At 43.0% G+C, this 23,212-nt stretch overlaps 1 protein-coding gene and 1 pseudogene across 5 annotated transcripts in view; one reads left to right on the top strand and one right to left on the bottom strand.

Annotated features, from left to right (window-relative positions):
* The window catches only part of mcu (mitochondrial calcium uniporter), a 188,275-nt gene extending 168,251 nt beyond the window's left edge, over window positions 1-20,024 (bottom strand). The window contains exon 1 of one of the 5 annotated variants that reach the window (XM_069885537.1): window positions 19,811-20,024. In XM_069885537.1, the coding sequence (XP_069741638.1) occupies window positions 19,811-19,921 (111 nt within the window). In that variant the 5' untranslated portion in view covers window positions 19,922-20,024. Of the gene's footprint in view, window positions 1-3,502; window positions 3,524-19,810 lie in introns of those variants that run through there. The other 4 variants (XM_069885533.1, XM_069885534.1, XM_069885536.1 and 1 more) reach the window with 4 other exon arrangements.
* A 2,641-nt stretch (window positions 20,025-22,665) lies between these two features.
* LOC138737822 (U6 spliceosomal RNA) lies at window positions 22,666-22,762 on the top strand (annotated as a pseudogene).
* Window positions 22,763-23,212: the final 450 nt, after the last annotated feature.

The following is a 23,212-nucleotide window of genomic DNA, read 5'->3' on the forward strand; positions in this document are numbered from 1 at the left end:
ATACCATATTTGTCCTTCATTTGTTCAAAAGATAATAATTTATTTCCCGAAAAACAATTTTCTATTCTTTTGATCCCTTTTCTCTCCCATTCTCTAAAGGAAAGGTTATCTATTGTGAAAGGGATTAGTTGATTTTGCATTAATATTAATTTTGGTAGTTGATAATTTGTTTTATTCCTTTCTACGTGAATTTTTTTTCCAAATGTTGAGCAGATGGTGCAGTACTGGTGAATTCACAAGGAAAAGAAGCCAAAATGAACTTACCCAGTATGTAAAAGTAGAAGACACAAATTTCTTGTTTATTTTCATTGTGTGATGACATTGTTTAATGGGTTTTATGTATTGTACATGTTGAACGTTGAGTGAGTGGGGAGGGGGGGGTGAAAGAGGGAGGGAAGGGAGGGGGGAAAAGGAGAAAATAACACTGTGTATATTCAAGAGGGAAATGTTTGTGTATTTTGGTCAGAATGGTTCATAGTGTGAAAAATTTTTTTTAAAAATGTATTGATCAACATTTTGCCACAAGACAATATGGGAACATGGTTAGGTGATCAATATCTGATCAAAGAAATAGGTTTTCGATGTCTGGGCAGAGGTTGAAGGGGACGATTCCAAGATGTGAGATTCAATCTTTTGAATACTTTAGTCAATTATGAAGGAAAGAAGAGTGGAATGGGCAAAAGGCAAGAACTGCAGTGGCTCACAGATAATGCAGGCTTCCCCACAATGTGGTTCACATATTTATCGGACATTATAGTCATACAACCTTACTCTTCGAAAATGTACATATCATTTGATTTTTGTCTGGTTTATGACATGCACTTTGAATGTATCTGTACCAGTAAACAAGGTGTGTCCTTTGGCTGGGAGATGGTTTAGAATTTGTTCAGTGACTCAGAGCAGCTCAATCTAAATCAGCTCATCATAACAAGAGGGTTACATTATTGGACTACTCACATATCCCAGATTAATGACGCGGAAGAGTTCAAAGCCCAGCGGGGAAGTTGAGGTGGTTTAATCAGTTTAAAAACCAACTGCGAAACCATTAATCTACTGATCACCTTAAATGCTCCAGTGGCTCTTAATGCAAAATTGCAATCATCATTCTCTCCTGCAAGGTGCTCTTTACTGCCCCCTTCCCCCACCCCCAGATTGTTATGGGCAAAGGAGTTGAGGGTTATGGGGATAAGGCTGGAAAGGGGTACTGACGGTAGTGATCAGCCATGATCTGTAAAATGGCGGTGCTGGCTCGACAGGCTGAAGGGCCTACTCCAGCTCCTGTTGCCTATTGTCACCCAGCAGAAGGGCATAATACACAGCCTTGGAAAGCAAGCAATTCTGTTGGTTTGTTAGATTAGCAGCCAGAGACATGGGCCATGGACAGTGGCATGCTGCTGGGCTAAAAACCATTTTATTAAAATTAAACCACTCAGATTATTACAAAATCTGCTTTCAGGAAGGAAATTGTGACCTCTGCAACTCGCGACCCAATGTGGTTACCTCCAACTGCTCTCTCATTTCAGTAGCAATTAGGCTCTGTGATGAACTGGAAGTATTGGCATGACCAACAGCAACCATGTAGTGTGAATTGCAACTCTGCCAATCACCCTATCTGCTTGTTCCTTTATTGCAGATGGACAATGCTGTAGGATGGGAGAGACTGCACATTACTCTGAAATGGACCACAGCAGCACCATGAATACATTAAAAAAAGACAACAGGCCCTTCTGCCTCACAAGCCCATGCTGCCTAAGCACCCCAATTAACCTACAACCCAGGTACATTTTTGAAAGATGGGAGGAAACCGGAGCACCCGGAGGAAAGAATGTACCGTTGCAACATAGACCAGCAGCAATAGAAATTCACCAAGATAATGGTATCTATAAAACAATAATTTTTATAAATAACTATTAATATCAAATCTTTCTGAACTCTGAACATAACCCCACTATGCGCAAATAGTGTGTGGCAAATCCCAAACCATTAAAGTTCAGGCACAATTCTGAAGAGATGATTTTGAAGTTCAGTCTTAGAAATCTTGTGTTGAATCTCAGTCTTTAAACTGCTGTTCAAAAGTTCAAACTCTCAAATTCTTGTAGATTCGCTTTCAGAGAATTATTTCTTCATACAAATGACTTTTTCACAAATTTCCCTCTCTTGCATGGAGGTTTCAGAACTTGTGTTTCACACGATGATTCCACCAACCATATCAAATAGACACGAAGAACTTCTCACTCTTGACAAAGGCAGTTGAAGTGGTTTTGAAGCCCCTGATTCTGTATTCCTTCCCTGTCAAAGGGAGAATGCCCAACAGTACCTCTCTCATTGAGGGTTACTGCATCTCTAACTTCAGATGAAACTGGGGCAGTTTTTAAGATACCTTCTTGGAATATTGTAATCACATGACTGGTGGTTTTGTTTGAAGTTCATCTCTTCCAAAAGTTAACAAGAAAATGCTTCTGGGCTGTCTGCTCAGATCCACAAGTGTTTACACAGCTGCTTCTGAGAAAACATCCATTGTCTCTGGACTTTCAAAAGCACAATCCAAAATTCCTACTGTTTGAAATTAAGAGATCCCATCTCCAGAAGATCTCTCATCTGATAACACAAATGTGCGGTGTGACTTTCCGTGTGTAATTGTCTTTCCATTTCCAACCCCACAAAGTCTTTACTAAAAATAATATTTTATAACTAAAATATTACAAATAACATTGTTCTTCAACAATACAAACTCCTTACAGACAGTGTTGGATACAAGCACGAGTCGAGTCGCTGGTGTTATAACAGCATTCAGCATTGTCCTAACTGCTACACTAACCTTGCTGCCCCAATTGCTACTGAAAAGCATTGAAAATGCAAAGCTCAATAATTACAATAGCACAACTGTATTGAAAGGTCACTGCACTTAACACAGCTTCACCTTGATCATGCCAAATACCACAAAACACTGATCAAGCCAAAATGCCTCCCCACCCCGACTTCCCCATGCAACCCAATGAATATTTGCAAAAGCTGGCACCAACAAGGTTGCTCAGCTTTCCTATCGCATCTTATCAGTAGAATTTGCAGAGCCAGTCAATGGTTTCAGCAGTCTTCTGACCGCATTCACGATTGCCACAGATTTATGGACTAAGTTTGAGCAGCCACAAGGACAGCAGAGTTTCCTACCAGATACACTGGGTGCTCGGCCTATATATAGCACAAGGTCTACAAATGAGAGTACACCACAGAGCCACAAGTACGTGGTTCACCCCAATGTGGCAAATGGCATCAATGACCAATCGAAGTTGGAATCCCACCCTACAGACTGTGGCCAAAAGACAGATGATTGCAAACAGTGCTGCAGATGAGACCTGGGAATTTGTTTCTTTTCTTCTCTTGTTTTACAGGATTAACCAACAAATTGCCACTGAAAAAACAAACAGGAGTTGACAAAAAAAATTCACAAACTGGCAATCAGTTGAAATTTTCAATTTGCACCAATCTGGTGCAAAATACTTACATACATTTTGTGTTCATCTCAACATCTTTTTCCTGGCTTCATGTTGTTGCTAAATCAATAGAAAGAAGACATTGGGTGCAGGATCTGGTGAAATAACTAACTTTACCACAAATCCTGCCTCTCTAATTGAATTGTGTGCACCCCATGGCTCAAGACATTAAGATCATGGCTTATCTGATGATGGCCCAACTCAACATTCCCCACACCTTGGAATTCTTTATAGATCAATAATTTATCTCTCCCTTGACTACATTCAATGATTCAGCTTTCAAAGCTTTCTAGGGGAAAGTATTCCAAAAATAACCTCGAAGAGGAGGAATTTCTCCATCTCCATTTTTAAACAGGGGATTTATTCTGAAAACGGCCAGCCCGCCGTCACGGCCAGCCCGCCGTCACGGCCAGCCCGCCGTCACGGCCAGCCCGCCGTCACGGCCAGCCCGCCGTCACGGCCAGCCCGCCGTCACGGCCAGCCCGCCGTCACGGCCAGCCCGCCGTCACGGCCAGCCCGCCGTCACGGCCAGCCCGCCGTCACGGCCAGCCCGCCGTCACGGCCAGCCCGCCGTCACGGCCAGCCCGCCGTCACGGCCAGCCCGCCGTCACGGCCAGCCCGCCGTCACGGCCAGCCCGCCGTCACGGCCAGCCCGCCGTCACGGCCAGCCCGCCGTCACGGCCAGCCCGCCGTCACGGCCAGCCCGCCGTCACGGCCAGCCCGCCGTCACGGCCAGCCCGCCGTCACGGCCAGCCCGCCGTCACGGCCAGCCCGCCGTCACGGCCAGCCCGCCGTCACGGCCAGCCCGCCGTCACGGCCAGCCCGCCGTCACGGCCAGCCCGCCGTCACGGCCAGCCCGCCGTCACGGCCAGCCCGCCGTCACGGCCAGCCCGCCGTCACGGCCAGCCCGCCGTCACGGCCAGCCCGCCGTCACGGCCACCCCGCCGTCACGGCCACCCCGCCGTCACGGCCACCCCGCCGTCACGGCCACCCCGCCGTCACGGCCACCCCGCCGTCACGGCCACCCCTCCGTCACGGCCACCCCTCCGTCACGGCTACCCCTCCGTCACGGCCACCCCTCCGTCACGGCCACCCCTCCGTCACGGCCACCCCTCAATCAAGACAACTCCCAACAAGCATCTTCAGCTATCGTTAACCATCCTCTGATGAACCGGCGTGGACTTGAAGGGCTGACATGGCCTGCTTCCACGACGTAAACTGTTATATGGTTATATAGTTATATATCAGTGAGATCACCTCTTATTTGTCTAAACTCCTTATCTATCAGGATGATCTATCTATTGATACTGAAAAAACAACCAAGGGAACATTCTATGAACTTCCTCTAAACCAAGCACATGCTAACCCAAAAACAAACAAATTCTACAATATACTCAAGGCATGCTCTCATTCAATCCCTTTCTGGTTGTAGCAAGACATGTCTATTTTTATACTACACCCCTTTAGAATAAAGGCCAATATTCTATTCATGTTCTTAATGCAGTAAAATCCCTGGTATATGACACCTACAGTGATTGGTAGATGCCAGATAAGTGAATTTTCCAGTTGCTTGAGACTGTTGTGTGAATAGAACCAACAGAGAAGCATGCCAATTTCTGAATAGACTCTACCACACATTTTTTTGCGCTACTTTTTGAAAAAAAATCTAGTTGTCGAATTTATAGTAATTTTGCACCTTTTGCACAGCAAAACAATAAATTTCATGACACATGTTCATGACAATAAACCCAATTCTGATTTCTGTCCTTTCAGAGTAAGGGAAATAGGCTGACTGTGCCACTTCAGTATCAACTGCAAACCTTGAGTCACATTCAAGAAAGCACAGATCCTTCCCTGATGAATAAGATTCATTTTCCCATCAATCCAACAGCTTCAAGGTCACAATTACTGTATTTAATTCCTCATGTATTTAATTAACTGAATTTAAATCTCCCAATTGTCACCATGCAATATGAATGCCTTGCCTGCAAATTATTTCAGGTCTTCAATTAGTGCTCTAGTTTAACCAGCAAGTCACAACACCCCAATGATCTGATCTCAAAGCTTTTGACAACCAATATGTAGGCTCTAAATTCACAATCTACTTCAGGTTAATCATTTGGTGCTAAATCTGCTTTTTACTACATTTTAATCTCAACAGCAACAAAAAGTGAAATTCAGAATTAGACGACTCAACGTCAGTTAAAATTAACACACTTCATTGCACTGCTTCATGTCACTGGGACACAGCAGATTCCCAATCCTTCTTCACCCAAGTCAGCATCTCCAGCAGAGGTTCCTTCAAATTCTGATGGTCAGATCTGTATTGCCACATAAGCTTCTGAAACAGGGATTCTATTTCCAGCTCCATCACTGGAAGAGATGCCCAGGACCAAAAAGAATCTTCTCCAAGGCATCTAGAGGCAAAAGATGAAATGACCTCCGCACTGACACACTTGCCCTCACTGCTCAAAACAATAAAGGCACACCTGAACAGCTTGAGTCACTGCAATGAAAATAATTGGAAGCCTAGCAAAAGTAAAAGGAGCAGCACAGATCCTTCCAAACGACTACACTACCCCACAAACAAGTCCTGCCCTTTGGCAGTCTCCATATCCCACAATATTCACCTCAGAATCCTTGGAACTAGAGTAGATTCAAACCTTCCTCAACCCCAGATCACATGTGTCACTAAACCTCCTGTGTCCACAGCTGAACATGGAAAAAGTTGGATCTTTACAAACCTGTAATATATATTGTTTGGCCAGGTCAAACTGAGAGGGGAATCTCTCAGGCTAAACATTTACACAAACAGAAGATTGAAGAGCACTTTGTATCCTCAGACTCTCAGCGCATGTGGCAGGGTATACAATTTATCACAGATTATAAATCATTTGGTATCGCACCCATTTCTAACTTGACCCCCTAAAATTCTCTTAAAAGCTTCATTATTTCTATCCTCATTTTGATCAAGAAAATAAGGACATCCCTTTCAAGGTGGATACTTTACCAAATGAAGTACCTCTCTGTTTTCTATTACGTATGTATGGACCATCCTTAGTAGGGTGAATGTGCAGAAGGCAGCCGGATGGCATTCCTGGTCGAGTGCTTACAGTCTCCACAGATCAGTTGGCAGAGGTTTTTACAGATATTTTTAATCTGTCCTTGGCCAAAGCTATTGTTCCAACAAGTTTTAAAACTCCTATAATTGTGCCTGTGCCAAAGCGCTCCACCACCATGAATCTGCATGACCATCATGCTGTTGCACTTACTCCCATCATCAAAAAATGTTTAGAGACGTTGGTTTTATCTCCCTGAAATTTTGTTTACCTGCCATTATGGATCAACATTAATTTGCCTACTATGCAATTAGGTGGACAGAAGATGTCATTTCAATAGTGCTATACTCTACTATGACTAACCTGGATAGACTGGACTCTTATATAAGATTACTATTCTTTGATTATAGCTCATCTTTCAACAATGTTGTACCATCAAAGCTGATAACCAAACTTTGTTCATATGGTATCATCTCATCCTTTTGTAATTAGATTCTGGATTTCCTTACTAACAGACCCCAGTCTGTTACCTTGAACACCAGAATGCCACAGGGTTGCGTGCTGAACCCCCTTTTGTATTCCATCTTTACCTTAGACTGTGTTCCCATGTACAACTCAAATTATAAAGTTCGCAGATTATCCCACAGTGGTCAGCCTGATCAGAGGGGATGATGAAACGGCCTATAGGGGTGACGTTTAGCACCAAGACTTGTGGTGTGCTGAGAACAATTTGTTACTCAATACCCAGAAGACAAAAAAGATCATTGCAGATTTTCGACAGGCAAGAAGCCACACACACATCCTGACTTGCATCAATGGAGCAGTGGTTAGAGCTTCAAATTCCTGGGCATCCACATCTCTGATCATCTCACTAGGTCTTTGAATTCAGCAATGTTGATCAAAAAGGCACAATAACATCTTTATTTTTTGAGATGAGGAAGTTACCCCTCTGCCCTAGAATTCTATTGGATTTCTACAGATGTACTATTGAGAGCCTGCTGACATACAGTATTTTGGCATGGAGCAAAAACTGCCCAACGGATTGTTGGAATGTAATTGCCTACCATCTAATCTATCGAAAGGGGACGATGTTTGGATAGGGCGAGGAATATCATTAAAGATGCAACACACCCTAACCATGAACTATTTAAGATCCTATCATCAGGCAGACATTATAGGAGCTTTTGTTCAAGAACTACTAGACTTGAAAAGAGGTTTTTTCATTAAGCTGCAATAACGTTAAATCTCAATTCATGGCGTTGAGCAGTGCTGCACTTATATTTCAGAATCAGTCCTTTTTTTTTAAAAAAACAAAATATTTTAAGAATATTGTGGTCTTATTGCACATGGTTTATTGATTTTTTTTTAATTGTATGTGTTTACTGTATTCTGTTTTATATTCCAGTCGATGCTAATCAAGTTTCACTGGCTGGTATAAAGCATAATCATCAACTGCTCAAATGATATCACGCTCACCTGAAACAGAACACTTTGGTTTCAGATCCTGCTCCAGGGATTTCAGTACAAATACCAAATCTCAGATTCTTAATGCTGAGGGAGAAGTACAGTGTTACAGACTATATGATGTTTGGTGTCAGGTGCACTTTTTTTAAAAAAAAAATTAATGAAATTAAAATAGCTGAGAATTACAAATTCATTTTTATTTATAAAAGAGAGTCTTAATTATATCTCATCTATTTTCTATTCAACATTAATTTTGGCTATATAATGAGGAATGGATTAACTGTTAACAATATAATCATAGAATTCGATGTTTTGAATGGGATAGTAAATAATTAGTTATACTTCTGATTTACAATTTACCTGTGATATGTATAGGATATGATTTGATTTATGTTATTAATTAGACCATGTTAAGGTTTCTTCTACTAAATTCAAAAATATTTTAAAAAAGAAAAATCATTTAAACACCATTTTAAAAACAAGCGAGAGTGTCTTGACCAATAATTATCCCTCTATTAGCAGCAATAGAATACATAATCTAATCTTTCTACGAATATATACATGGATAGGAGGGGGTTGGAGGGTTATGGATCGATCTAGTGGAGTTGTTCGAGTGATCCGCTGTGGACTTGAAAGGCCGAAATGGCCTGTTACCATGCCATAAACTGTTATATGGTTATATATTATATGGTTACCTTGCCATTGAAGACCATGTTCAGAAGAAATAGGAATAGAAATGGGCCATTCAGCCCAGAGTCTGTTCCACCTTTCAAATTGTCTGATTCTTTTCAACACCATTTTCCTCCCTTCTTCCCATTACTCATGTTACCCTTACTAATCATGAGTTGCATGGTTAGCGTAGCAGTTAGGGCGACGCTATTAGAATGCCAGCGACTTGGGTTCAAATCCAGCACTGTCCGTAAGGAGTTCGTACATTCTCCCTGTGTTTGCAAAGGTTTGATGGGAAATTGCTGTGCAAAAATTATTTCCTCAATTATAATTACTACACTGCAGCTGTATTTAAATTAGAAATAAGCATCCAAGATGATTCATGTCCTTGAAAAGCAAACCTCCTTTTGATAAAGTTCAGCCTCCCCCCACCCCCCGCCCGAGTGAAAAGTCCTGTACAAGGTAATGGATACAGCCCAGGACATCACAGGCAAAAACCACCCCACCATCGAGAACATCTACACACCATTCCACACACGTTCTATTCTCACTACTGCTGCCATCAGGAAAGAGATCCAGGTGCCACAAGACTCACACCACCAGGTTCAGGAACAGTTGCTACCCCTCCACCATCAGACTCAATCGGGACTTACTTAAGGACTCTTACCTGTGCACTTTATTGATTATTTTTCTCTATAATGCAGTTCATCTACATTTCGTTGTTTATATGTGAACATAGAGTCAGTTTTCTTTTACACTGCCAATAAGTGTTAATTCTGCCTCATCCACAGGAAAATTAATCTCAGGGTCGTATGTGATGTCATGTATGTACTCTGACAATAAATCTGAAAGGTCTAAGTTGGAGAAAAAAGATTTCATACCTTGGCACCACATGCAGATTTTCACCTTTTGTTGATCTGGATTCCTCCCCATTGTTTGAATTCCAAGGCTTTCTGATGTATCCTGCTTCTGCATTTCTGATTTTTCTTTGAAGAATGGCTCAGGCCCGAAACATTGGCAATACATCTTTGTCTCCTATAGATTCTGAAAAGGCCAGCTAAGTTCCTCCAGCATTTCGCTATTTTTATTAAAATGCAACCCATTGTGTTTCACCACATCCAGCTTGCATCCCTTCAATTCCCATGTGAAAAATCTCTGAACTCCATGCCAATTTCAACAAAAAAAGCTTTAAATTAAATCTTCAGATTTCAAACTTGATACTTAAATTTGTGCAACCATTTATCCAAGTGAATAATTGACAAAACATTTGGGGAAAAATCTTAAACTGACAAGAGGCTATGCTGAGAGCAGCTGGAAACTGATGGATGGGATGTTTTAGTCTATAACCCAGACATTTCATTGTCCATTACTCATGTCCTTACTTCCACATGTTCTTACTTACTCTGCTAAGTACTGTTGGACCTCAAAGAAAAGCAAAGGAACTATTTATTTCACGTCTAAATTTACTGCATTCAAGTTGAGACATAAACTGCTATAGTCAAACTACATTGGGACATGTTTCATGTTCCAATGCTTACAAAATATGGCCACTGACTGTTTAAGTACCATTGCAATTCAGTATGGACAAAATAATTTATGGCAAAACTAACTCTTGTGTAATCTCTTGCATACAGAATTTGCAACATCCAGAAATGTTTAAAATGAAGATACTTTTTAAGAGAAGTCAATGCTGACAAGGTTTGAAGCAGTCACACTCACATTGACCAAAAGGCCTGTTCATTTCAAAATTTAAAAAAAATTCTCCAAGATAATATTTCTTTTTGAATCTGTTCAATGTTAATCATTTGAAACTATTCATGATGAATGATTTTGATTTGAAGCCGGGAGTCTCCTGCCATTTTCACCTCAACAAACTCTCGGCCACCGCAGAGTTCTCATAATTTGCTTCCCCAACAGATCACTATTTAAAAATAAGGAACCTCAACTATTAAGCAAAAAAGAAATGACAACCAGTAAACTTGGTCCTAATGATTGAATACAACATTAGAGAAAGAGAAATCGCCAACTTAACAATTGGATCTATGACATCGATACCAGCCATTCTCAATGGACCCCCTGGGGGCCAGAGCTCATTTAAGAAAAGCTTGGCTTTCTTTTCACCTCAGGCAACTCACACATTTTTAAAAAGTAATATTATTATGTAGTTGGTCGGAGAGATACACAGAAGAAACCAAAAACTTGACTGCTTCAAAGGAAAGGGGGCCCATAAACTTTGAGCAGAGTCTGAAGGGGCCAGAATCAAAAAAAGGTGAGGAATGGCTGAAACAGACAGATGAGCAGCAGTGGTTCAATACCAGGATTGATCCTCACAGACCCTTTGACAACACTAGTGTAATCTTCGAGCTGGGGTTTGAACTTACACTCTTTTGACTCAAGAGGTGAGATGCTTCCACATTGATTATTTCCTCCTAAATATGACTTTAACGCCAACTTCCCAGTTTTCACTCAAACTATAAACCACACCAAACTTTGGTGATAACAAAAATTACCAATATCCAATATTTGCTAGGAGCAGCGGGCAATTTCTGCTGACGATAAATCTTTGTCTGGATTAAATGAAATTTAGTGTAGTATTAAATTTTCTGTTTTATTACATAACAATAAAAGAACCTTAAACATTCAGGTTGGGGCACATATTTAAAGAAGAACAAAAAGTGTTAATACTTCAGGTTTTTTGCTCTTTTACCAACAACAGGCACTAAAAAGGTCATCACTAGCCCAAAAAATGTTAACCATTTGTTATTTTCAGCAGTTTTTCCATCAATTTAGATATTTTGTTAATTTCACATTTCGAACATCTGTTGCATTTTCCCTTCATGTCAGCAATAATTATTCCAAAATCAGATTTATTGTCATGAACATGTGTCACAAAATTTGTTGTTTTGCAGTACGAGCATTGTGCATTAGAGCAGCAAATGCTGTAAATTATACTTCCATAAATACACTATTTAAGAACAAATAAATTAGTTGAAGAGGAAAAAAGGAGGGGAAAAAGCAATTTTTGTAACATTGGGTGTTCATCTTCAGGCTTCTGTACCTCATTCCTGACAGAGCCAGTGTGAAGAATTTGAGGCCCGGGTGGTGAGAGTCCTTGATGATAGAGGCTGCTTTCTCGAGACACTGCCTCTTATGGATGTTCTTAATGGAGTGAAGACTACTATGGAGTGAAGAATTATTGGCATAATTCACATCCCTCTGTCGCCTTTTCCTGTTCTGTCCATTGGCAGCCAGTCACAATATGCTCTCCATGGTATACCTGTAAAAATTTGGTGACATATCGTATCTCCTCAAGCTCCTAATATATAGGTGCTGGCGAACCTTCCTCATGATTGCATCAACATGGAGGCCCCAGGATAGATCTTCAGAGATGTTGACTAACAGGAACTTGAAGTTCTTAACCTTTTCTACTGTCGATTCCTCAAAGATTCCCCCCCCCCCCCCCCTTCCTGAAAGCCTTAATCAATTCCTTAGTTTCGCTAACATTGAGAGCAAGGATGTTGTGCAACACCACTCAACGATCTCTCACTCCTGAATGCTTCCGAATTGCTGTCTGAAATTCTGCCGATAATCATGGCGTCATCGTAAAATTTGTAGCCGGTCCAATTACCCCAAGTTGGCAAGGGTCACCTTCAAAACTGCTGAGTTACTCTGATATCAAGTGGCTCATCATAGATACGATAGGCCAAATTCTTACAAAGTTCTCAGAGCTCTGCATGAACTCTATTCCTGAAACTGGGCTCAACTTTGTTCCATTTGGATTCCTGAAACAACTACCCTTCCAGTTGAGCAAACAAACAACTTGCTGCAGGAATAAAACACAAAGGTTTACAGACATTGTGAAAGTAAAAACACAATGCTGCAGAAAATGAGCAGTGTACTTTTTACAGCAAAGATTAAGACACATAACCAACGTTTTAGGCTTGAGACCTTATGAGCAAAATGTAAGCAGGCGCCCAAACAAAATTATAAGGTGTGGGGGAAAGGGGCAAGAGCACAGGCAGGAAGTAATGTGGATAAGGGAGGGAGGGCACAACCACAAAGGGAGGGGGGGGGGGGGAGGGAGGGGAGAACGGAAATGTGAATGGAGAGGGAAAGGGGTGGAGAGCTAGAAGAAAGAAAACAAAGGGAAAGAAGAGAGAGGGAGAACAGGGAGCAGGCTGGCAGAAACTCAAGTAGTCAATATTAATGTTATCTGGTTGGAGAGCCCCCAGACAGAAAATATAGTATTGTTCCTCCATTTTACAGGTGATCTTGGTCGGACAGTACATGAGACATACAGTGAAGTTATGTCAGCACAGGAGTGGGGCATAGAATTGAAATGGTTGGCCATGAGAGATCCCGGTCACTGATGCAGACAGAGGAAAGATGCTCAGCGAAGCTATTGCCCAATCTGCATTCAGTCTTTCTGATGTAGAGTCAACCACAATGGGATGCAGTAGAGAACTGCTGCAGATACACAAGTGTTGCTTCACTTGATGCAACTTGCTGCATTTAGGACAATCGCATAACTCACAACAGCTTCTTTCTCTCTCCAATGAACTCATTGGCTCTCAAGTCATGTCAGATTCTATCTGGATCAGCAAGAACATCATTTTAGCTATAGCTCTTTTTTTTTTTTAAAAAAAAATGGTAAACTGTATGCATTAAAGAGTGTGTGAGCTTGCAGGCGCCTCAGATTGAAGAGACTGCCATCCGTGCGGTACCGGATGTAAACAGCGTCTTCATTGTTGGGGTCTTTCATGGCTTGGTTCAGCATCATGCTGATGAAGATTGAAAAGAGGGTTGGTGCGAGAACACAGCCTTGCTTCACGCCATTGTTAATGGAGAAGGGTTCAGAGAGCTCATTGCTGTATCTGACCCGACCTTGTTGGTTTTCGTGCAGTTGGATAATCATGTTGAGGAACTTTGGGGGACATCCGATGCGCTCTAGTATTTGCCAAAGCCCTTTCCTGCTCACGGTGTCGAAGGCTTTGGTGAGGTCAACAAAGGTGATGTAGAGTCCTTTGTTTTGTTCTCTGCACTTTTCTTGGAGCTGTCTGAGGGCAAAGACCATGTCAGTAGTTCCTCTGTTTGCGCGAAAGCCGCACTGTGATTCTGGGAGAATATTCTCGGCGACACTAGGTATTATTCTATTTAGTAGAATCCTAGCGAAGATTTTGCCTGCAATGGAGAGCAACGTGATTCCTCTGTAGTTTGAGCAGTCTGATTTCTCGCCTTTGTTTTTGTACAGGGTGATGATGGTGGCATCACGAAGATCCTGAGGCAGTTTTCCTTGGTCCCAACAAAGCTTGAAAAACTCATGCAGTTTGGCATGCAGAGTTTTGCCGCCAGCCTTCCAGCTCTTCAGCGCTTGACGTCCTGCTTTGCGGAAACTGCCAAAATGTTTGGCCTGGAAGTCAGCCTGAAGAAAACTGAGGTCCTCCATCAGCCAGCTCCCCACCATGACTACCAGCCCCCCCACATCTCCATCGGGCACACAAAACTCAAAACGGTCAACCAGTTTACCTATCTCGGCTGCACCATTTCATCAGATGCAAGGATCGACAATGAGATAGACAACAGACTCGCCAAGGCAAATAGTGCCTTTGGAAGACTACACAAAAGAGTCTGGAAAAACAACCAACTGAAAAACCTCACAAAGATAAGCGTATACAGAGCCGTTGTCATACCCACACTCCTGTTCGGCTCTGAATCATGGGTCCTCTACCGGCATCACCTATGGCTCCTAGAACGCTTCCACCAGTGTTGTCTCTGCTCCATCCTCAACATTCATTGGAGCGATTTCATCCCTAACGTCGAAGTACTCGAGATGGCAGAGGTCGACAGCATCGAGTCCACACTGCTGAAGATCCAGCTGCGCTGGATGGGTCACGTCTCCAGAATGGAGGACCATCGCCTTCCCAAGATCGTGTTATATGGCGAGCTCTCCACTGGCCACCGTGACAGAGGTGCACCAAAGAAAAGGTACAAGGACTGCCTAAAGAAATCTCTTGGTGCCTGCCACATTGACCACCGCCAGTGGGCTGATATCGCCTCAAACCGTGCATCTTGGCGCCTCACAGTTTGGCGGGCAGCAACTTCCTTTGAAGAAGACCGCAGAGCCCACCTCACTGACAAAAGGCAAAGGAGGAAAAACCCAACACCCAACCAACCAATTTTCCCCTGCAGCCGCTGCAACCGTGTCTGCCTGTCCCGCATCGGACTTGTCAGCCACAAACGAGCCTGCAGCTGACATGGACTTTTACCCCCTCCATAAATCTTCGTCCGCGAAGCCAAGCCAAAGAGAAAGAGTGTAAATTGAATACTTACGGCATTGGATATTTGACCACAAAGATCATACTGGGTTATCTTTGACTTGGATCTCCTGCCACATTTATTCATCTAACCCTATCAATGTGTCCCTCTGTTGGGATATCTTTGCTGGAATATCATCACCAGATATCCAGAGGGCAGTATTTAACCAAGGGTAAAGGAAACAATAAATGGTTCTTAAAGATTGCAGTTTTTTTTTTAAAAAGTGCCTAATTTGGATAAATCTCAAGTGTTGGAACTTGACTTCCCAAATGGATTTAGAAGTTCAGTCCAGCAGATAAGAAACTCTGTCAATTTTACATTGACAAAGAAGCCTACATCTCAGGAGCTATGAGGGAAGATGTAAATTTTTCTAGCCAGCAGAATCAACTCCAGTGATCACTTGACAATTGTCACAGCCAGATAGACACCAAATTGTTTTCCATCAATTTCATCATTACAGAGGTAACTAACACAACTGCTAAAACTACCTGGAAGTTGTGATAGGCACAGCCCACAGACAATACCAGCAAGGTAAATGTGCAATCTCGAGTCATTGAGCAGCTTCCTACAGGGTAGAAGAGGAATGGACCACCTCAGACATCAACTGATTTTGTATCCAGGTTGCCATTGTCTTTTTTCTTAAAAAAAAAATTCATGCAAAAATTGGACTCACGGTTTCAATGTGGGGCACACTGTGAAATGCTTTTCAATCTGCTTGCTGTTAAAACTACAGCCCATGCACAAACCAAGAACTTCCAGAGCCAAATTCACACATTTAATATTGTATTAATCATTCCCCACTAATATTTGTCTTTATTTGTTGTTGGAGCAAGCTCCATATTTTCACCATTCACCACTTTAGGACGTTTCCCTTCCATCTTTGGATTTATTAGCAAAATCATCTCATATTAGATGCTTGAGGAAGATTTCTGTGCTTCTATGACACTTGCTGTACTTCACCAGCTGCAAAGGACTCCAAATGATCTCAAGGCTTCAAATGGGGTTTATGGAATAGAACCATTACTTTATATCACAATGGACTAAATGTGACCATATTGCTGAATTGGCATGGTCAGAATACATAATTGAGAACACATTTGTCATATTTACATTCTCAGGGAGCATTCTACCCTCTGGTGTTTCCGACTTTCGATGGTCCCGTGGCGGCGCAATCTCTCATGGCAAATCGGCCCCACTTATACTACCGCGCAGCAGGGCAGCCATGAGAAAGAAGGTGACGCCAGGGGGGATCTCCTTGCCTCGTGGTTCCAGCCACAGTGCGCGCCTCAGGCAGCCATTATGACTTCACTGCTCACACGGGGTCCGAGCTCACGGTGCCCTTAAAGGCGCGCACGGGATTTGAATTAAACAGTCATTAAGAACATCCAACGTAGTGGCTGAGTTTCTTTGCTGTAGCTGCCGTTAAAATCCAACTTTTAATTTTTTGAAGTTATGATGGTTCGAATTCGCATTTTGAATTTTCAGTGTCTCCCGACAACACCGTACAGGTCCCCACGCTGAGCCCACTGCCCCGGGTCGGTCCCCACGCTGAGCCCACTGCCCCGGGTCGGTCCCCACGCTGAGCCCACTGCCCCGGGTCGGTCCCCACGCTGAGCCCACTGCCCCGGGTCGGTCCCCACGCTGAGCCCACTGCCCCGGGTCGGTCCCCACGCTGAGCCCACTGCCCCGGGTCGGTCCCCACGCTGAGCCCACTGCCCCGGGTCGGTCCCCACGCTGAGCCCACTGCCCCGGGTCGGTCCCCACGCTGAGCCCACTGCCCCGGGTCGGTCCCCACGCTGAGCCCACTGCCCCGGGTCGGTCCCCACGCTGAGCCCACTGCCCCGGGTCGGTCCCCACGCTGAGCCCACTGCCCCGGGTCGGTCCCCACGCTGAGCCCACTGCCCCGGGTCGGTCCCCACGCTGAGCCCACTGCCCCGGGTCGGTCCCCACGCTGAGCCCACTGCCCCGGGTCGGTCCCCACGCTGAGCCCACTGCCCATGTTTAGCTTACAATTTTTTTGACATTTGTTGGTAATGCCGAAACATAACCCCATCGCAAGTTGAGGACTATAAAACCACTGCCTACTTTTTCTCTCTCGATAGTAGACAATCTTTTTAAATATTTGTAACACATTTCCACATTTGTAATGCTGCCTCTTGATAATTAGCCTCATTATTTATTTTTAAATACTTCATTAATATTTAAGAACAAATGGTCAAACTTCAGTCATTTAAGTGTTTATCAGCTGCATCAAGGAGACCAGAATATACCAACACAATCAAACAGTAATTCAACCAAACTCCAGAGGGATTCCTGCATTCTCTTCTTCTCCAGTTCAGAATTAGTGTAAATTATAATGTGCAGAATTACAGAATAGTGCAGAATTCATACGAGACATCTGGTTTTTCACATGACACCTAATTTATTTTCATTCCTATCTGTGAGAATAGGAAATTTTAGAGCTACACTTAAACAATGTGGTTGCACTGGAAGAAATTGCCTCCAAGACTGCTTTGTGTTGACTCTTCAAAAGACAAATTTATGAACTAAAAACATATGCAAATTACAAAACAAGGCCCCGAGATACAGTTTGCAAATTACTACGAAGAGATGAATCCTTTTGAAGAACTATGGGTGCAAAAGATACAAGTGACTCAGAATCCAGTCAGCATCACTATTTCAAGTGAGAACAAGTGAAGTTTTTTGTCATCTAATTGACAAGTACAACCCCATGAAACAGTGTTCTTCAGTCCTCTGTGTAAAACACACAACCAGACATAACACACATACAGACAAATTATACATATGCAGGACAAATATTTCATCTACATAAATAGTTTCATGAACATGAGAGTCTCAGATGGTCAGTGTGAGCAGTTCCTTTGGTTGTTTAGCATTCTACTGCCTGTGGGAAGAAACTGTTCCTTAGCCTGGTGGTGCTGGCTCTGGTACTCCTGTATCTCTTTCCCGACAGGAGCAACTGAAAGATGCTGTGTGTGGGGTGGAAGGGGCCTCAATAAGGAGACTCCAGTGATCCTCTCTGCCACTCTTATGGATCTCCAATCAATTTCTCTGCAGCAACAGTACCACACTCTCAATAGAGCTCACACAGAAGGTTGGCCTAATGGTGGCTGTTAGCTTTACCCACTTCAGTCTTCTCAGAAAGTACGGTTAATGTTGCACCTTCCAGACAAGCAAGGAGATGTTGAGATTTAAGTGAACTCCAAGTGCTCTTCACCCCCTCTACTACATAGGAGTCGATGTGTAGTGGAGGGTGGTCATGTCTGATCCTCCTGAAGTCCACAATCATCTCCTTCATCTTGTTCACATTGAGACTCAAGAAGTTGTTACTCTCTCACCAATTTCATGAGATTTTCCACCTCTTCTCCGAAGTGCGATTCATCATTGTTGCTGGTGAGGCCGACTACTGTTGGAGCTGGATCTGGTGATGCAGTCGTAGATCAGTGGCATGAACCACATTTAAGGCAAAATAAAACAGATGGTTGCTGTCCAGCTATTCTGAATTATAGCTCAATTTTGTTTCAGAATCTTCAATTTGGATCCAAAAGTCTTCACTTATTCATCAGGAATATTGACACCCAACATACAAATATCAGACAAAACAGATACAAATGATTCCATGGAGCCCCACTCCTCCTTGGTAGTGCCTCCATCCCAAGGCTCAGTACCACTTGTGGAGGTAAGTGCTCTAGTACAGCTGAACTGAATCCTCTGACTGACACACATCACCCTTCCCCTTAAATTCAAATAATCCAGGTTGAATTCTCACGTTTTTATGGCCTGTCCACAGAGGCAGCGAATTTTTAAGGAACAAAGCCAGTTGGTTTTTGGAGGAGTCTCCCAGTTCCGAGAAAAGTTTAGCAACCTTTATCCTCTTGTTCCTCTATTTTTCTGTGCCTACCATCAAGACGCAACACATTCTTATTAAAAGTTGTCTGACCGTTGCCAAACACATTGATATTTACCATCCCAGAAATGATCATGGATTCAACGCGTGTGATTGTGTGGAATTCAAGATCACACCCTGTATCATTATGTTCCATAATCATTAGACCGGACTACTGCGGCATGCAAAATCCTGTTGTTGCTGTAAGGTTAAACACACACACACACTCTCCGATGATTCAGAAAATTTTCGACATCAAACTACAGTCACACCAAACAACACTACTTTGGGATTTTACTTTACAATCAGACTGAAGGTGTTAAGGGGCGAGGTCCGTGTTGAATTCCCCGAGCTGGTCGTCAATGTCAAGGCTACATATTGGCATCGAATGGCTTGCGGGTCACTTGTTACTCGGCCCTGCGGTAAGTACAGTTACAGTTTTCCTGTCGATTTCCCCGTTCAAGCCTCCAAATAAGATGCACTCTCTTTCTCCTCCCTTCGCCTATACACCTGGTTTCATAAAATTCTTTTAACAAAAAAAGTATCAACTTTTAAATCTATCTCTTACACAGGAATCGGCGACGTGTTTGCCAAGTGTTTGCCTAGCTTGCGGGACATCCCCCAAAGGAAGAAGAGCGATGAAAGGTCTCCGACCTGAAACTCTACTTCTCCCTATCCCTCCGTGCATTACCATCACGTCCCGCTTTAATGTAGTGGGACACTGATGGAATAGTGGAATAGTCTGGTCCTAGGGGCTCTCTTTTTACCCTTTCTCTCACTCGTGCACACCTCTGGGTTCGTGCCCGAGAAGGAAAGCCCGTCCGAGCCGCACTCCCTGCCACTCCCCACTGCTATCTTCCGTATCCGGGGAAGGAGAAAGGTGGGGAACTCTTGTCTTGACTCACCGTCCGCTGAGGCTGCCTCTGCCTGCGGATGCCCAATCCGCCGAAACCTCCGGTGGCTGCTCTGGTGCTCCCCAGTGCGGCCGAGAGCAGCGCCCTTGCCGCAATCGCCATCGTTCAAGTGCAACCAATTTCACCCCGAACTCGCTCCGCAGCGGCAGTGGGGACCACGCCAGGGAATGGGAAACATTGAGCCGGGGGTGGGACCGGCACCGCCGTCGCTCACAGCTTTCCACCAATCAGAAAACAGACTTGGGGCATCAAGGTGGGATTCCAAACTATCACTCAAATAATTCACCAATCGCAAGCTCTGTTTGTCAAGGCAAGGCGGGGCTCCAACCGGCGTGGAGAGACTATCAATCAAGGCAAAGAAAGATTTGATTGGTTAACTTGAGCATCAGGGTGTAACAAACGAATCATTGACCTATCACAGTCGTGTACTAGTCGATTCACTTTTTCCTTTCAATTCCAGGATTTGAAAACCTTGCAAAGGCAATAAGCAAAAGTGACGTCAGCTGCATTGATTTCAACTTGATTATCTGTAAAGAGTTTGGGTTTAAAGTTTGTGAAAATTGTAGAAATCTAAGACCATCCACCATCGGAGACACGAGCTTCGTTTGCCTTATTTCAATGTATACTTTTGTACAGTCACGCGCTTTAGTAACAAATTGGTTTATCAGAAATGCACATTACTGTGAACGACCACCAGCGTTGGAATTATGAGCTTGGATTTGTAGTTTTAATAATAAACTTTGACGTTACAGCCAACAAATTTCTTCGCAGCTTCAAAAAATAAAGTCATGAGTTTAAATTATTCATTGACTTAATTGATTGCGTTAGCGGTAGTTCAATGAGAAGCACTCTTGATTATGAATCAAAAAATTCTGGGCAGAATCAGAATTTATCATCATGAACAGGTCACAAAATTCGCTGTTTTGCGGCCGCATCACAGTCCAAATATTTATATAAACCACTATAAAATAAATAAAAATAGTGCAAAAGACAAAGCAAAGCAGCGTTTGTAGTGCATTAATCATTCAAGAATCTGATGGCGGGGATGGGGGAAGAAACTGTCCTTGTGCCACTGGGTGCTGGTCTTCAGACTCCCAATGGTAGCAGAGTGAAGAGGGTATGGCCTAAATGGTGGGGGACTTTGAGGATGGAGGTTGCTTTCTTAAGACACAGTAGATGTCCTCAATGGATTGGAGACTGGTGCCTGTGATGTGGCAGGCCAAGTTAACAACCCTCTGGAGCCTTTTCTTGTCATGAGCGAAGGTACCTCCATACCAGGCAGTGATGCAACCAGACAGAATGCTCTCCACAGTACACCTGTAGATGTTTTTGAGGTATCTGCATATCTGTTCAAAGACATTTTTAAAATCACAGTCATGTGTACTTTTGTTCTTGTCAATACCTGATCACTCGGTGATTCAACCTCCATGATCCTGCCTGATGGTCCTCCAAATAAAATCCTTTGTGTACAACCATAGTCTCAACCCCACTGCCCTCCAAGTGGTGACAATGCAATTAGTGCATATGTTAACATAATGTGCAAAAGTTGGCAGAGTTCTTTGTAAAGGTCCATCCCGAGTAGGACTCTGTGCTGGATGGGCTTTTCCAAGAAACACTCACTGGGACTGACAGACACTGTTGTTGGAAGATTACCAACTCAGTGATAGATGCACTTTGGTCTGTCTGACACTCGCTGATCTTTCAGGTGAAGGAGTTGTCTACAACTCTCACACTCCACAGCACAGAACCCAACAGTGAAGCTTGAAACAACTGCTGCAAAAGCCAAATGGGAAAGACCTCAGTGTCAAATCCTGCCACAGAACACTATAGCTTTGGGTTCTAGGACAAACTTATCAATGATTGCCATATTGCTAGTGATGTAAAGTCCCATATTGTAAAACTATATTTTTCATGAAAAAAGTGATCTTTTAGCAGGAAAAAAATGTACTTTTGGAATGTAAAGGGCGGTAACACTAGACAACAAATCTTTTCAAAAGGTTTGCTTCCTGAAAGAAAACTGGGTATTATGATAGATAACTTCAAGCTGAGCACAAAAGTAATTTCAAATTTACTGTATCGCGTAGGAAGTTGGAGAAACTGTGTTAACTTTTATTGAATTTAGTGTGTTTAATCGCACAATGACGCTGACACGTTGCATTAGTTAACTGACCTAAAAATATTTTGCCGCTGATTTTCATTTGTACTCAGCATCTGATGTTTCTTGTGTCAATGTCCAACAATAATCAGCCAGCCTTGATGGATTCCAGTGGTCTTGATACCGCTTTTCCATGGTCGCAATGTCCTGGTGAATCTTTTCTCCATGTTCGTCACTAACTGCACCAAGATCTGCAGGGAAGATGTCCAAGTGCAAATGCAGAAAATGAATTTTCAATGACATGTGGCACTTCGTGGTTTTGTCCGCTTGAGGTTGACTTAAAATATGACAGGAATTTTTAAAAAAATAGGTTCTATCGAAGAAAACGGTACGAGATAGGAAATTTATAAGGTGATTTTCATGATCAGCAGCTCAAAGTCCATAAAATGCACCAAAACATGTTCAGGAAGAAAAATCTTCATTGTTCAATGAAATCCAAATTCCCATTAATTTTCTTTCTGATTAGATACAGTGGTAAAGCTTGTTCAAAAGTGGTGCCTTTTTCTCCTTGTGTGCCTCCAGTCGATTGGGTGCACCATGTCAACAGTGAGTTCCCTGCTGATTGGGCACGTTCTGAGCCCTTCAGCTATTTTCTGGCGTAAATCGCATGCTGCGCCTATCTGAAAAATTGCCACATGCAAACCCAAGGCATGAAAAGAATTTGATTTATGTTCTAAGTAAATCGGAGAGAGTGCTCAGTTAGATTGCACATATACTAAAATTGGAATGATACAGCATGGCCCCTGTGCAAGGATGCCACGCAAATACATGAAGCATTCCATTTTTTTTAAAATAGTAAATCGGAGAGGAAGAGCCTGAGAGCTGTGAGTAAAATGTTTATTTTATTTAAAAAGTGAATTGCAAATTGTGCCCCACAGTACTGGTAGGCTGAGAGAAAGGTTCAGAGTCGTGCATTGGGAGCTCCAGTGACTGGAGCTCCTGACTCCACAGTGATAGTGTTCCTGTTTTTTAACCTGAGTATATAAAGGAAGGAAGGCTGCCCAATAATATTTCAAGCTTCAAACCTCCAGTCTCATCATCCCATGATAATTTATAAATAGAGACTCTGGGTGGCTTACCCTTCCAGAGGAATTTCCTGATGCTTTTGTTTAAGCCTTGAAAAAAAATCTGAAGTAATGGAATTGGTAATCTCTGGAAGAGATATTGGGCTCTTGGCAACAGATTCATTTTTATACAATTGACCCTGCCAACAAGAGTTATTGGGAGAGTCATCTATT

Source organism: Narcine bancroftii, chromosome 6, assembly GCF_036971445.1.
Source record: "Narcine bancroftii isolate sNarBan1 chromosome 6, sNarBan1.hap1, whole genome shotgun sequence".
NCBI lineage: Eukaryota > Metazoa > Chordata > Chondrichthyes > Torpediniformes > Narcinidae > Narcine > Narcine bancroftii.